The following is a 13,730-nucleotide window of genomic DNA, read 5'->3' as shown; positions in this document are numbered from 1 at the left end:
ATATTTATAGTTGTTATCAATATAGATTTATCATATTGATATAATTGACCAATTAATTCAGAATTTAATATACATGATAGGAAATATTAATATCGAATAGTATACTAAAGTTATTAATATCCAAGAATTTAATATACATGTAGGAAATATTAATATCTAAACTAAAGGGTAGCTGTGTTATTTTACTTGGATTGCTAGTGGGATGTGATATTTTTTTGATTAAAAATAAAAAGATTTGATTCCAAGAAAAAGATGTCCTTAATTAAACACCCAAATCATTGTTAAGAAGGCGCCATTTAGTTCCATGCCGTTGCATTTCAAATTTCAAACGACGCATCCGTCACGTTGATCTATCTCGTTCGTGATCAAATCGCAACCGTCCAATGTATTCATATACAGCCTTTTCTTTAGCCCTAGTTGTCTTATCTCCGCCCGGTATCTCTGCGCTCGAGCGCTTTCTCCGGGGCTGGGACACTTTCTTTCCCTTTCGCTTCCAAATTAGGGTTTGCCTCTCCCCGCTCTCTGTCTCCTCTAATCTAATTCTTGGTTTTGATCGGATTTTTTTTTTGTATGAGATTCTATCTTTTTTGTTAAGAAAAATCTCGTGCGTTGTTCTCATTCTCTGGAATCGCGCAGTCACATCTCGATTGAAGTAGAACCGAGAGGTAGTTTGAAATGGGACAGATCCAGTACTCCGAGAAGTACTTCGACGATATCTACGAGTACAGGTAGCCATCGATCTCAATAGAGTCCCAATTTGTAACAAATTCCATGTTTTTCTCTGATAGGAACAGGAATTAGATCCGTCGCTCACCAATCGCTCCTTGTTGTGTGCAGGCATGTCGTCCTTCCATCGGAGGTGGCTAAAGCGATGCCGAAGAACCGCCTCCTCTCTGAGGTAAGTCGATCGATGTTCCAAACCTTAGTTTTTTCTCACAAAATCGTCTTTTTTGATACCGTCCTGTCCTTCGAAGATTTTTTGTTTTTGTTTTGTTCTTTTGATGACGATTGAATGGTTATGATCGGTACATTATTAGAACGAGTGGCGGGCGATTGGGGTGCAACAGAGCAGGGGATGGGTGCACTATGCGATCCATCGCCCGGAGCCGCATATCATGCTCTTCCGGCGACCGCTCAACTATCAACAGCAGCAGGAGAATCAGGCTACGGTCAACGCTCACGCCGCACAAGCCCTCCCCAAGTGACGAGTGATGACGCCTACTCAGTAAAATATAAGTAGATGAAGATCCCCTTTCCTTGGTTATGGGTTATCTAAATCGATGGACATTCTATGCTTATAATTGACAAACCATGAAGAAATGATGACCATGTGTGCTTGCAAATCCCTGCAATCCTGCTTATGATTGCTTGGAATGTTTTGTTCAATTCTAGATTTATAATCCTTTAGCTCTTTGCATTGTGATTAGTCTTGATATCAGATCGTCCTCCATGGATGATGATCCTCCTTTGAGTTCATATGTAAATCTAGACTTCAACAACCTCTTTGTTTCATGGAAATCTCGACTCGCATAAGAAAATAACCTGAGCTAATTGTTTGTCTTCATGCCTTGCTCCAAAATCTACCAGAAATCTCTGGTCTCATCTTTTGATGATTAGCGGAGGCATCTATTGGCCATGAATGATTGTGGTTTTCAGCACTGCTATCCGAAACACTCAGAAATCGATCTAGAATAATTTGATCAAGTTTAGAATAATTTAAATAAATATTAAAATAATTTAATTAAATTCGTTAATAAATTTTGATTGATTTATAATATTTTTTAAATAAATATTAAAATAATTCAAATAAAAAATACTGTAATATTAGATAGCAGTATTTTAAGAAAGAAAAATTAGGATGAAATATTTTTTTATGATAATTTAGGAGCGTCTTTTTAAGTTTTATCAGAAATTATGCATCGGATTGAAATACGTGGTCGAAGAAGTCATGGTTGGGTTCAGGTAACCAAGCTTGACTAAATACAAATCGAGCTCGATTTTGGCCGACAATGATTTTGACAAATATCATAGCCAAATTCACATTACGTTCTCTTAATTTAATCTTTAAGTGATAAGATCTATGAGGAACTGCTTTTGAGGAATTAGGATTCTCTTCGCGTTTTTTCCCCCGCCGGAGCCCTTACCTGAACGCGACGCCTCCTTTCGCCGTCGATGCGCCAGCCTTCCACGATCTCTTCCTCCTCCTCCTTATTTTTCCTCTTCTCTTCCGGCACCAGCAACTCTCCTCTGTTGCAGCACCAACAACTCGCCTTCTTCTTCTGCCAGCCAACACTAAGAACCCTATTGACGGCCGCCGCCCCTCTCCTCCGCCGTTGAGGCTAGGAAGAGGACCACCGGTCGTCGATCACCGTCGACGCTGCTATCTTTCTTCTTCGTTCTTCTTCCAATTCCAGCGTCTCTCTCCTCTCTCTCTCTCTCTCTCTCTCTCTCTCAGAAGCAAGCACCGCCGCCGGTTGTCGCCAGAGCTAAGGGAGGCCACCGCCGGCGACGTGCCAAGAGGACTCTCCTCCCTCTCTCTATTTTACTTTTTCGCTGTGTCCATAGCCATCGACTCTTATCCTGCTGCTCCATCGCCTTTTGCCCGAACCAAGGAGGATCGATGGTCTTCCTCAATTTTTGGTATCCTTATTGAACAAGGTTTTTATTGTACGCTGTCCAATTAAAGGTAAAGATTGGTAAATAGTTATATGTTGATATTGAAAAATAATTATTATTTCGGACTAATAACGATGTGTTATTTAGGCTCATTTTGGCTAAGTGCTTTGTATCAGCCAAACACCTATCGCGTTCCATCGATCGGGAAAAATTGTAAAGGTAAATATTTTATTTTATTTTATTATAATTCATTTTTGGTTGACATATCTAGTTTAGAATAGAAAATAAATAAATTTGTTATTTGATGGTAGTAGAGGGCAATTCAGATTATACTTAGGTAGCAGGAACAAAATTTGATTAATCGACATTGAATTTCAAACATTGTTGAATTTCCCAATAACCTTGAGTTAGTATTTGGGTGCATGGCTTGGTTCCTTCTTTTCCATACTGTCGTCAAGTGGAGTACCTTCCTATTAAGTGGAAATTACACCCAGTGGCATGACAATTATTGAGTGAATTCAATAGTTGAGCTTTCCAAGCCATGCACCCAGTGGCCCGACCCACTGCGGGGTTACCGAGCACGGGCGATCTGTGGGAGAGCTTGTGCGCGCAGGATGGCTGACTAGTGCTCTGGCGGAGCAGTGACGGATGCAGAGGTTCTGTGATATGCAGCCAGAGCGGGTACTGATAGGTGTCTCTTAGTCGGACCCGGGTGATCCAGGAGCAGTCGATCTGAGCAGGGTCCTGGTGGGGGGGTGCCCGACCCCTGCGGGGCAGTCATGCTTGGGCGATTTGCGGGTGATCTCGTGCGCGGAGGATGACTGTTTGGCTCCTTGACAGCACAGCACTGGGTGCAGCAGTGCAGTGGTTGAGACATGCAGCCGTAGCAGCACTTGTGGACGTCTTCCAGCCGGACCCGAGTGATTCCAGGTGCAGTCGTGTTGAGCAGGATCCTGGTGGGGTGGAGCCGGCCCTGAGGGATTGCAGAGCTTAGGCGATCTGTGGGAGAGCTTGTGCGCGGAGGATGGCGGCTTGGCGCTCTTCAGTGCAGTAGCGGATGCAGAGGTTTTGTGATATGCAGCCAGAGCGGGTACTGACAGGTGTCTCTTAGTCGGACCCGGGTGATCCAGGAGCAGTCGGTCTGAGCAGGGTCCTGGTGGGGGAGTGCCCGACCCCTGCGGGGCAGTCATGCTTGGGCGATTTGCGGGTGATCTCGTGCATGGAGGATGACTGTTTGGTTCCTTGACAGCACAGCACTGGGTGCAGATGCGGTACGACAGTTCATGATGCAGATGGAGTGGCAGGGACGAGTGTTTCATTAGCTAGCCGGGCGATACCAGATGCGGCTGGATCAAGCGGCGTCCTGGCAGGATAGAGGCCCACCTGTGGGGCAGCCGAGCTTGGGCAGTTTGCGGGTGAGCTCTTGCGGCATTTAGGCTGATTGACATCTCGACAGTGTAGCAACAGATGCACACGATACTGGCGACCGCAGCAGGGATTACTGTGTGGTTGTAGGCTCATATCAGAGCCGTATTGACGATCATGAGTCTAGTATTGAGGGTGGAGAGGTGAAGGACGATGGGGCCCAATGAGCACCCGCTTCATCCTCTACCGGTAACCCCTCAAATACCAACTCATGTTTACCGCTTTGTAGGAGCATAGCTCCTGTATTTCTTTCCATTTCATCTATACATATTTACCTTTCCCCAAAAAAAAAAATAGTTTTTAATTTATCTAAGCACATTGTAAGTTTAACTTCAAGGAATTCATTTTAAGCTCAGGTTTCCATTTTTCCCAGTTTGCTGATTGTAGTAACTTAGCATCTTCTTAATAAACTAACCAAATTGTATCTATTTGATCAAGAGATGCTGAATGTTCTTTTTATTTTTGGTATGTGAAACCTCTTATGTGATATCAACTTGATTTGACATGTTGTTTGTATGTACTTTGTATTTGCTGAACAAACAACTTTTTTTTGTGTGTGACTTGAAATTTTCCCCATTCATTTAATTGAGTCTAAAAAATAACAAAATCTGTTATTGACAATCTTCTTTGGCCACCAAATTTGTTATGAGTCACATTCAACCTCCAGTACCTTTTGTACTATAAGAATTTTCTACTGCTTCATTGTACCGGAAGAGCATTCTATTGCATCATATAAAATTGATGGCTTTCTTTTGACAAATTTGATGTCTTCATCCATTTCAGATATTCTTTCATGTTGTTTTGGCTTGTTTTATTTTGTCTGTTTAGTGTTTTTTCTCATGGTGTGGTTTTTCCTCTGCAGAAATCTTGACATGGAAGCAGCCAATTTTCTATGGTTATCTTTGAAAAAATCAATCACGGGAATTATGTTTGGACTAACTATTTCTGATAAATTTTTTACTGTCTATTCTGTGACGGGTAGTTCTATGCATCCTACATTTACAACGAGCAATGGCAGCTTTCCTGCATTCTTGAAAGGTATGTGTATCCATGTAAAAGACTAGGTGGAACCAAAGGATCAAATGTTGAATAAATAACTAGTACACAAAATTGTTCATGATATATACCTTTTCATACTCACCAATAACTTGACCACAGGTGACATTGTGCTGGTTGAAAGGTTCTGGGATGATAAACTTTCACATGGAGATGTAATTACCTTCAAGTAAGTTATGAGACGTAGAACATAATTTAGCTTTCACTGTAGTTTTCCTTTTGACTGGAATACCACAGGTAAAAGTAGATCTAGTTAATAAGTTGGACGTCTATATGTTATCAATTTGTTTTTTCTTCCCTCTGAAATTGAACTATAAGCTAGTGCCAAATGAATTGTCCTTTAGAATATGATTTCTTAGTTCAAGGTTGCTAATTTAACCGTAGTCCATTACTTCCCTTCAATTTCAAAAACAACTAAGACTCTTGTTGATAGGCCAACAAAAGGAAAATTAATTTACCTTCATTATTTATAGGGGCATTCATTGATCTATCACATCTTCTGATGTACATTTTCTTGAGTCATAGGCGGATTTCTTCTTCACCATTATCTAAGTTTCTTGTTGGTTTCTCATGCAAGAAATATAAAGGCTTATATCATCTACTAAGACTATAGCCTTCCCAATATATCAACAAACCTCAGCTATTATTCAAATGGGCAAATACTTTGAAAACCTAAATTATGAAATACCAAACTTCTAATGTTGAAAGGGTTAATGAGATGAAGTGTAACCTACTCTGATCCTAGCATTAGTGAAATAAATTATTGACCATCACGCCGATCTCTTGTTGAGCCATTCTCTTATTCTCACCCTTTGTTTTTTTACAGGTCTCCGACTGATCACAAGAAGGAATTTGTTAAAAGATTAATTGCATTGCCAGGTGATTGGATGCAATGTCCAAACTCTCATGATATAGTGAAGATACCAGAGGGTCATTGTTGGGTTGAGGGCGATAATAGAAGTTCTAGTTTGGACTCAAGACATTTTGGCCCTGTGAGATGTCTTTTCACAATTTTCTTTCTTATTATTTTTCCGTGGTAGTTAAGCTGAGATTCAGTAGCTAAATAATATATTTGAGCATCTAAACTAGAGATTAATGCATGTACCTTGAGTTCTTCCTTCAGCACATATATTGATTATGCTTGTGTATGCAGTTTACTGTGATACCAAAATTTAGTAATCTAGCTTGACCTGAATTTAAGATGTTGAATCAGAACACCACACATACCAAAAGCAACATTTTCTCTCTATATTTTATGTAACTTTTTGATTGTTTATGCTATAAATCTTCTATTACATGGTTACTATCAAATCATCCAATGTCTGTCTAAGCCTGGATGAAATGGATCGAGGAGGGTTGCCTTAGACCATACACGACCAGCATTAAATTTGTCTACTTCCAACTTCGTTACTCAAAAGGAGGGTCTGCAGTGATATTTGAAGGATAATTTCATTTTTCTTCTTCTTTTGATTAGCAAACCATTAAGAAAATAATTAAACGCCAATTGCTTTGGGAGAATAAGAACCTTGTGTTGGATATTGCCATGAAAACTCATGGATTTCAGCAGATATTGAAGATTGATGTACTTTAGCCTTTTCTTATTGCTTCAGTTTTATGAGCTTTGGCATTGAGCTAGTTAAATGTGAAGATCAATGACTGACATTTTCTACTTGTGCAGATTCCTTTAGGTTTGGTTCGAGGGAGAGTGACCCACATAATTTGGCCGCTAACGAGAATGAATAAAGTGGAGAGAAAGGTTGTAATGAACAGAGTCTATCGAACTTGATTTATTTTATCAATGAGTTTTCCTACAAGTTGTAGTACTTTGGACGTCCAATTTTCAGGCTACCTCATGGTCAATAAGTGTAATTTTGCAACATATCTTGTTTCCCAAGATGCATTATTTTTATTTTTTTATTGTGTGTGTGATTCAGAGTTTTGAAAACCATTTTAAAATCCTAAATAATTAATCATCCAAAGAACACAAAAATTGTGATAATACCGACAGTTTGGTGTATTATTATTTTTAATAATTCAGTTATCCAATATAATGTATTTTCTAGCGACAGAAAAATGGGACGCACGTGGTCCACGCGCTGGCTGCTATGTTAAAAAATTTCTAGCCGTCCACGACTCCGAGCGGTGAGTGGACGGTCCAGATGGTCACTATTCGGGTGCAATTGGGGTCTGAAGCAGTGGGTGAGATATTATTTATCGTCATCAGTGACCCTGACCTGACGACGGCACTATGTCGCATTAGCAGCTCCTCTTCTTGCCCGCTTCTTGTCTCGCCCAAGGAGGGAGGAGAGATAGAGGAGAGAGAGAGGAGAGAGAGAGAAGAGAGAGAGAGAGAGACTGGACGGTCGCGGAGGAGCCCTAATCCGTGCGGAGATCTATCCTGGTGTGCCCGATGGAAGAAACAATCGCGATGGTGCTGTTCGAGTAAGCAAATCGAACGGCGGAATAGAAGGGCGGCTGTTTGTGTTTCTCCCTCTGGGCGTTGGAATCTTGGAACCTTGAGTTAATAGGCACTTTGGGCGGTGGACAGAAGAGAAAAGCGTGGTCTTCTGGTTCCTTTTCTTGGCTTCACTGCTTTGATCGGCCGGGGTGGTGGTCTAGCGAGGAGAGAGGGGACGAGGGTTCGTTGATGGATCCGAAGGCGTTGGATGGCATCATCCAGAGGCTGCTGGGAGTGAAGGGGAGCAAGCCAGGGAAGCAGGTGCAACTCCTCGAGGCGGAGATCCGACAGCTTTGCCTAGTGTCCAAGGACATATTTCTGCAGCAGCCCAATCTCTTGGAGCTTGAAGCGCCTATTAAGATTTGTGGTAAGCTCTAGTATTTTTCTTTTTTCGTTATCTTGGTCTGAGTTCAGTAAGTTGTTTTGATGTCGTGAATTTCGAGGAGGGCGGAAAAGCTACTGAAATTTGACTAATATCTTGGATTAAGCACTAAAGAGTGTCGTTTTGACACGGCGTTATGGCATGTGTTCTAATTCAAGTTAGTTGAATAGCATAGATATTACACACTATTCAGGTCAGCTTTTTCCTTGAATGCCCCCTGCTTAAATTATTTAATTAATACCTTGGTTTCCTTCTCAAGTCAAGGAGCGACGGAGATGCCAGGAAATTTCTGTTTCTGGTCACTTGACATGCCAGAAGAATCCTGAAATTGCATAATAAAAAATTATCAACCAGAATACATTAAAATTTTGAACATTCTTTTGATGATTGAGGTGAGGTTTTGCATTGTTGTCATATATGTGAACTTTTCAAAAACAAATGCTGGAGATGTATGATGGGATAACTGTGTAATAAATCTATAATTGTTAGCAAATATGTAATCCAAATGCATAATGTATAAATACTTATTTTCACAAAATAATGTAATTGACAACAAAGTTGAAAGTAACACTTACCATCTTTTGCCTTTGCAAAAAGCTTCAAATGTTTAAGATTGATAATCTTCTTTAAGAATGCCTAACATTAAATTCCTCAAAAACCATTACATTTCCCCTAGTCTTGCTCATACCAAGTTATGATCCATTGGTCTTTTGTTATGAGATACAGAATTTGGACATCTTCAATGGAAATTGCTAATTCGGTGTTGAAGCCTTTGCAAATAGTTACATTTCCTAGCCATATTAAAGCACAATCTCTTTTTTATCCTAACCAACCAATGATTTTTGCTTCCTCATCGTGTCATTTTTTCAACTTAGGCAGCTATTTCCTCCCCGTTTATTGATTCTTTATATTTGTGTTAAATCAACATATACTGCATGATGAGTGGCTTTTTCATGTTAAACTTTAACACTTTCTAAAGATATCAAGTTGGGATGAACTAATAAACCAATCACGTGCTTTTTTAAAAAAAACGTTCGTTTAAAATCAGAGTTAGAAAAAGCGTGCGTAGCGGAAAGAGAATACGAAGCGATAAGAGAAAATAAATAAGGAAGACACAAGTAATTTTTTTTACTTCGTTCGGAGCTGTCGACGAGTCCTACTCGAAGGCCCAGGTCCCTTGGACCTTTCCGTTGGGCAATCCACTAAGTCTCTCTACCGGTAAACTCCCGGTAGAGTAGTTGGAATACAAAGATGGGCGAAAGTATAATAACCCTAAACTTCCCTTGAATAATTTAAGAACAAATAAGATAATAAATAAATGTTACCAATGCCTTTGTTTCAGAGCAGCTTGTGTGTTGGCGTTGGTCCCCCAGTAGTGGTTGGACGTGGATGAATTAGAGTGTCGTCGTTGGAGGAAGAAGAATTGATGAAGCTTTGATCAATGCGCAGTTAATCACAAATGAAGCACTGCGGATTGAACTCTTAATCGAATGAGCACTGATCTAATTAATTCCAAAAAGAGCAACTGTTTAGAAAGCTTCCGCTCATTCCTTTATATAGGAATACTCGATGCTTAAATCAAGATCTGAAATCCCTGCTTTAATTTCTATCCTAGCTCGCAAGTGCATCGAAACAATATGAATAATCAAATGGAAATTTTATCCTTTGAGGAGTAACGTGGCTTCATTATAGCAAGGAATAAAGTGATATGGCTTCAAGGAATAAAGTAACGTGGCTTCATTATAGCAAGGAAAAATTATATTTTATTATTGGAAAGAATAAAATCTGTATTAGTAGAATAATACTTTATTATTGATAGGAGTAATAGATTTTCATATTTAGCAAAATGAGAAAGGATGAGGAGTAATTTTGCAAAAAGACCCTTACAACATCATGTTAGTCCAAAAGTAAATCCTAGCATAATTTATTTGGACTAAGATAAAATTCAAAGTTAATTAGATCCTGTCTCCTAAACCAGGATCTAACCAGGTCTCAGTTTAGATCACCTAAATGGGTCTAGACTGGACCGCGCCTAAAGTTAAAAGTTTGACTCATCTTCATTGGTTCGCTCCTCCAGTGACTTACCTCATGCAGCTCTACTTAACTTCTTAACCCACCAGGACTTCCTGCCAAGGCTCAACCACTCTGGTCTTTCTGTCAAGTCTCAACAAACTTGGTCTTCGGCCAGTTTTCAGGCTCTGCGGATCTAACTGGACTTCCTGCCAGGGCTCAACCACCCTGGACTTCAGCTTGGTGTCTGGTTCTAAGTCTTTCGACCCTACACACTTAGAAAAGAGGTTAAACCCACGACAAACCTAACTTTAACTTATTTGTCATTCATCAAAATTTGAGTTTGACCGTTAGTGCAAACTGCACCAACAGTTTCAACTAGTTTGTTTTGGTACTGGTTTCCCTTGACTTGTATTAAAGTTCTTCAACTTTCCATTTACCATTGTAGTTATGGAAAAATAAAGATAATAGTCAAACATAAAATCCCTTGTTTTCTATTCACATTTTCTTTTATAGGCATGTTCTACCATGTGAACAATTATTGGGTTTTAGTTCCTGTTTGATAATTATTTTTAGTAGTTTATGAAATTTGCGACTACTGTCTTTGAATTCATAAACATACTTAAATTTATGGATTTGAATAACAAGTTGTTGGAAACTGGGTTTAAAATGAGAGTTAGTTGTTTCACTGGATATAAGATTATCTTGATTTGATTATTTTCCAAACATGACTTGTCTTTTTCTCATCTAAACAGGTGATATTCATGGTCAGTATTCGGACCTATTAAGACTCTTTGAATATGGTGGATTGCCACCTCAAGCCAATTACTTATTCTTAGGGGATTATGTGGACCGAGGAAAACAAAGCCTTGAAACCATATGCCTTCTTTTAGCATACAAGATTAAGTACCCAGAAAATTTCTTTCTTTTGAGGGGCAATCATGAATGTGCATCAATAAATAGAATATATGGGTTCTACGATGAATGCAAGCGCAGGTTCAACGTGAGACTTTGGAAGGTTTTCACTGATTGTTTTAATTGCCTACCTGTGGCCGCTCTTATTGATGAAAAAATCCTATGCATGCATGGAGGTCTTTCTCCAGATTTGCATTATTTGGACCAAATTCAGAAGCTGGCACGCCCTACTGATGTGCCAGACAGTGGATTGCTTTGCGATCTTTTGTGGTCAGATCCCAGTAAAGAGGTCCTCCAAGGGTGGGGAATGAATGATAGAGGAGTTTCTTATACCTATGGCTCCAATATAGTGATAGATTTTCTTCAGAAGCTTGATCTGGACCTTATTTGTCGTGCTCACCAGGTTAGAGAGTTTCTCTCTGACTTCCTCTCTAAACGCCCTCTCCTTTTAAACTATCTTGTGAAAGTAGTCATGGATGACAAGTTCAGCTTAACTTTGTTATTAGGTGGTGGAGGATGGATATGAGTTCTTTGCTGATAGGCAGCTTGTAACAATCTTTTCAGCTCCAAACTACTGTGGTGAATTTGACAATTCTGGTGCTATAATGAGTGTGGATGAAACTTTGATGTGTTCATTCCAAATTCTGAAGCCTGCAGCTGTGGAAAAGAAAAAGTTCAGCTTTGCTACTGCATCTAGAATTGGAACCCCTTGGTAAAGTTGTTGTGGACAGAAAGGAATTCATTCTGTGGGATTAAGGTATTGAGAATTTTATTTTGCTCTGAGTCAAGGTTCCTGAAATTTTCCTTCACGGCAGTTAAAGCTAGAGTTAGAATCTAAGTAATTAAGCATGAGCTTCTTAATTATTAATTCTAGGAATACAAGAAAAATAAACCATTTTCATGAAATAATGTATTATTTGATAAATTTGCTTTGTCTTTCTCGTGTAAGTACACTAAAAACCCATGCAGGTAGGGAAATTCCTTTCCACTCTATCCAATCAATTCACTAAGAAAAACCATGCCCAAAATCTTGATAAGTTTGTAAATGGTTGAGTTTGACATGGTTGATCGGAGAATGTTTCTTTTCTTTTAATAAGACGAGCAAAAGCATCTAATAGTCAGTTATGGATGAAATTATTGTTTAAGAACTGTTGAGAGTAAAGTTTTCACTTTTTTTTTAGTAATCTGTAGTTTCTTTTGAAGAAACTTATAGACTTCCATAACTATCTTATCTGTTAGTGAAGAGCGGTTTGTTTCACATAGTGCATAAATTGGTACAATCAGTTTATATCCTTTTAAGTTGTATTTAGATAGGTCATGAGCATTATGTGTTGGCTTGTTATTATTATTTGAATTTGGAGAATCTAGTAACTTTATAGTTCGTCATCTGAAGATTTGCTCGTCTCTTTTGTTTCTTTGGGACTAGATGCATTTCACCTTAGCAAAGTCATTGGGCTTATGGTGTTTTGTTGTACTGTTAAAAGAGAGCTCTTGACTTTAATGACTATTATTGTACTTTCTTACATTCATGGTACCAGAAGATTTGCTAATCTTTTTTATACTGTTAAAAGAGAGCTCTTGACTTTAATGACTATTATTGTACTTTCTTACATTCATGGTACCAGAAGATTTGCTCATCTTTTTTATACTGTTAAAAGAGAACTCTTGACTTTAATGACTATTATTGTACTTGTCTACATTCATGGTACCAGAAAATGGCTGTTATACCCTAGATGTTCAAATTGAATTGAATCTCCAACTAAAATAGTAATTAGATTGTTGTCTTCATTTCCTCAATTTATTCACTCGTGCGACTTACTTTGATTTGTGGGAGAAAGCTTTTGAAGCTCTTTCAAATTCATGCTTTTATTTTCTAATTGATTGGAAAAGCAGCGTCAGAAAGGCACGAGCCGCAATCCTGTTTATTCTTCTGCATCAATTCTAAGAACTTACCTTCTTCAGCTGTTTCTTCTGGCGACCAGCAATGGCATACTGTCTACTGATTGCAAATTGCTCACTGAAATGGGTCACAGCAACATGTGATGTCAGTGGCCTTAAAGTATTCTTGGCCATTGAGATTTTTGGCATTGCCTGTGTTGTGACGTGATTGTATAATAGTTACAATTAGCGTTAGCATGCTTTAATTTCATGAATTGTCAATTTGCTTGATCCATGTAAATGGGGTTTATGATCGTTTTGGGTCAAGGTACGCACCCTATGGTATGTATCTCCAGTAATCGCTTATGATAATTGTTTTGCTGATTATTGTTTAGAAAAAAACATAGCAAACTGAATAATAATATAGTTATAGTTGATGAACGACTATTTATATTATGGACATCGCATAAAAATACATTGCTGATTAATTGTAACTTTAAATTGGATGAGCAAATAACATAATGAATTGCTATAGTTTCTTTTAGATAGGGAATGTAACACGTTATGAATATCCTCCTTCTAACTAGATATGTATATATTTTGAAGTAGATGCAAAATTAAATCTAAAAAGTATATTTGATGTAATATTATATAACATTTTATACCATACGGTATATATAATTTATATCAAAATTTAATTGTAAATTTAATAACAATGGCGAATTGGATCAGTTTGGTTCGGCCTGCGGTGGCTGTCTTGCATAACCAGTCGAAAGCCTATGAAGAACACATCTCTATCTCCGTTCCGGTGATTTGATATTCCTGTCTGGTGAATCAATCTTACTCCTGATTGATTTATCTAAAAGAATTTGAGCAATTAAAACTCACGTATTCAATCCCCATTACATAATCCTTTTCCTCAATAAGAGCAAACATTTGATTCTTAGTATGCAATGGGAAGATTGTTGTATGTAACCCAAACTCATCAAA

At 38.6% G+C, this 13,730-nt stretch overlaps 3 protein-coding genes across 6 annotated transcripts; all 3 read left to right on the top strand.

Moving 5' to 3' along the window:
* The first annotated feature begins 431 nt into the window (after positions 1-431).
* Positions 432-1,426, top strand: LOC141841064 (cyclin-dependent kinases regulatory subunit 1-like). Its single transcript, XM_074729188.1, has 4 exons — positions 432-503; positions 637-728; positions 838-898; positions 1,038-1,426. The coding sequence occupies exons 2-4, from the start codon at positions 676-678 to the stop codon at positions 1,203-1,205; spliced, it is 282 nt and encodes a 93-aa protein (XP_074585289.1). The 5' UTR covers positions 432-503; positions 637-675; the 3' UTR covers positions 1,206-1,426.
* Positions 1,427-2,109: 683 nt separating this feature from the next.
* Positions 2,110-6,991, top strand: LOC141838176 (uncharacterized). Of its 2 annotated transcripts, XM_074725583.1 has the most exons (6): positions 2,110-2,686; positions 2,764-2,835; positions 4,904-5,079; positions 5,200-5,266; positions 5,924-6,089; positions 6,776-6,991. In XM_074725583.1, exons 3-6 carry the CDS (start codon positions 4,914-4,916, stop codon positions 6,881-6,883), a joined length of 507 nt encoding a protein of 168 aa, XP_074581684.1. In that variant the 5' UTR covers positions 2,110-2,686; positions 2,764-2,835; positions 4,904-4,913; the 3' UTR covers positions 6,884-6,991. The 2 variants fall into 2 exon arrangements, with proteins under 2 accessions (XP_074581684.1, XP_074581685.1); XM_074725584.1 differs by lacking the exon at positions 2,764-2,835.
* A 366-nt stretch (positions 6,992-7,357) lies between these two features.
* Positions 7,358-13,095, top strand: LOC141838175 (serine/threonine-protein phosphatase PP1-like). Of its 3 annotated transcripts, none has more exons than XM_074725582.1 (4): positions 7,358-7,922; positions 10,703-11,265; positions 11,369-11,619; positions 12,825-13,095. In XM_074725582.1, the coding sequence occupies exons 1-3, from the start codon at positions 7,745-7,747 to the stop codon at positions 11,576-11,578; spliced, it is 951 nt and encodes a 316-aa protein (XP_074581683.1). In that variant the 5' UTR covers positions 7,358-7,744; the 3' UTR covers positions 11,579-11,619; positions 12,825-13,095. The 3 variants fall into 3 exon arrangements, with proteins under 3 accessions (XP_074581683.1, XP_074581682.1, XP_074581681.1); XM_074725581.1 differs by having other exon boundaries at positions 12,753-13,095; XM_074725580.1 differs by having other exon boundaries at positions 7,361-7,922; positions 12,756-13,095.
* The last annotated feature ends 635 nt before the right edge of the window (positions 13,096-13,730 follow it).

Source organism: Curcuma longa, chromosome 11 (genome assembly GCF_044706935.1).
Source record: "Curcuma longa cultivar G26 ecotype Majalengka, Jawa Barat chromosome 11, ITB_CL_G26_1.1, whole genome shotgun sequence".
NCBI classification, from domain to species: domain Eukaryota; kingdom Viridiplantae; phylum Streptophyta; class Magnoliopsida; order Zingiberales; family Zingiberaceae; genus Curcuma; species Curcuma longa.
The sequence above is the reverse complement of the archived record's forward strand: the minus strand, read 5'-3'. Positions and strand labels throughout refer to the sequence as shown.

Bases quoted from the DNA above. Each gene is read 5' to 3' on its own strand.
- LOC141841064 (XM_074729188.1), top strand. From the start codon at position 676: ATGGGACAGATCCAGTACTCCGAGAAGTACTTCGACGATATCTACGAG. The intron at 729-837 runs GTAGCCATCGAT...TGTTGTGTGCAG, and splicing joins GACGATATCTACGAGTACAG to GCATGTCGTCCTTCCATCGG. The intron at 899-1,037 runs GTAAGTCGATCG...GTACATTATTAG, and splicing joins AGAACCGCCTCCTCTCTGAG to AACGAGTGGCGGGCGATTGG.
- LOC141838176 (XM_074725584.1), top strand. From the start codon at position 4,914: ATGGAAGCAGCCAATTTTCTATGGTTATCTTTGAAAAAATCAATCACG. The intron at 5,080-5,199 runs GTATGTGTATCC...ACTTGACCACAG, and splicing joins CTTTCCTGCATTCTTGAAAG to GTGACATTGTGCTGGTTGAA. The intron at 5,267-5,923 runs GTAAGTTATGAG...GTTTTTTTACAG, and splicing joins GGAGATGTAATTACCTTCAA to GTCTCCGACTGATCACAAGA.
- LOC141838175 (XM_074725582.1), top strand. From the start codon at position 7,745: ATGGATCCGAAGGCGTTGGATGGCATCATCCAGAGGCTGCTGGGAGTG. The intron at 7,923-10,702 runs GTAAGCTCTAGT...TCATCTAAACAG, and splicing joins AGCGCCTATTAAGATTTGTG to GTGATATTCATGGTCAGTAT. The intron at 11,266-11,368 runs GTTAGAGAGTTT...CTTTGTTATTAG, and splicing joins TTATTTGTCGTGCTCACCAG to GTGGTGGAGGATGGATATGA.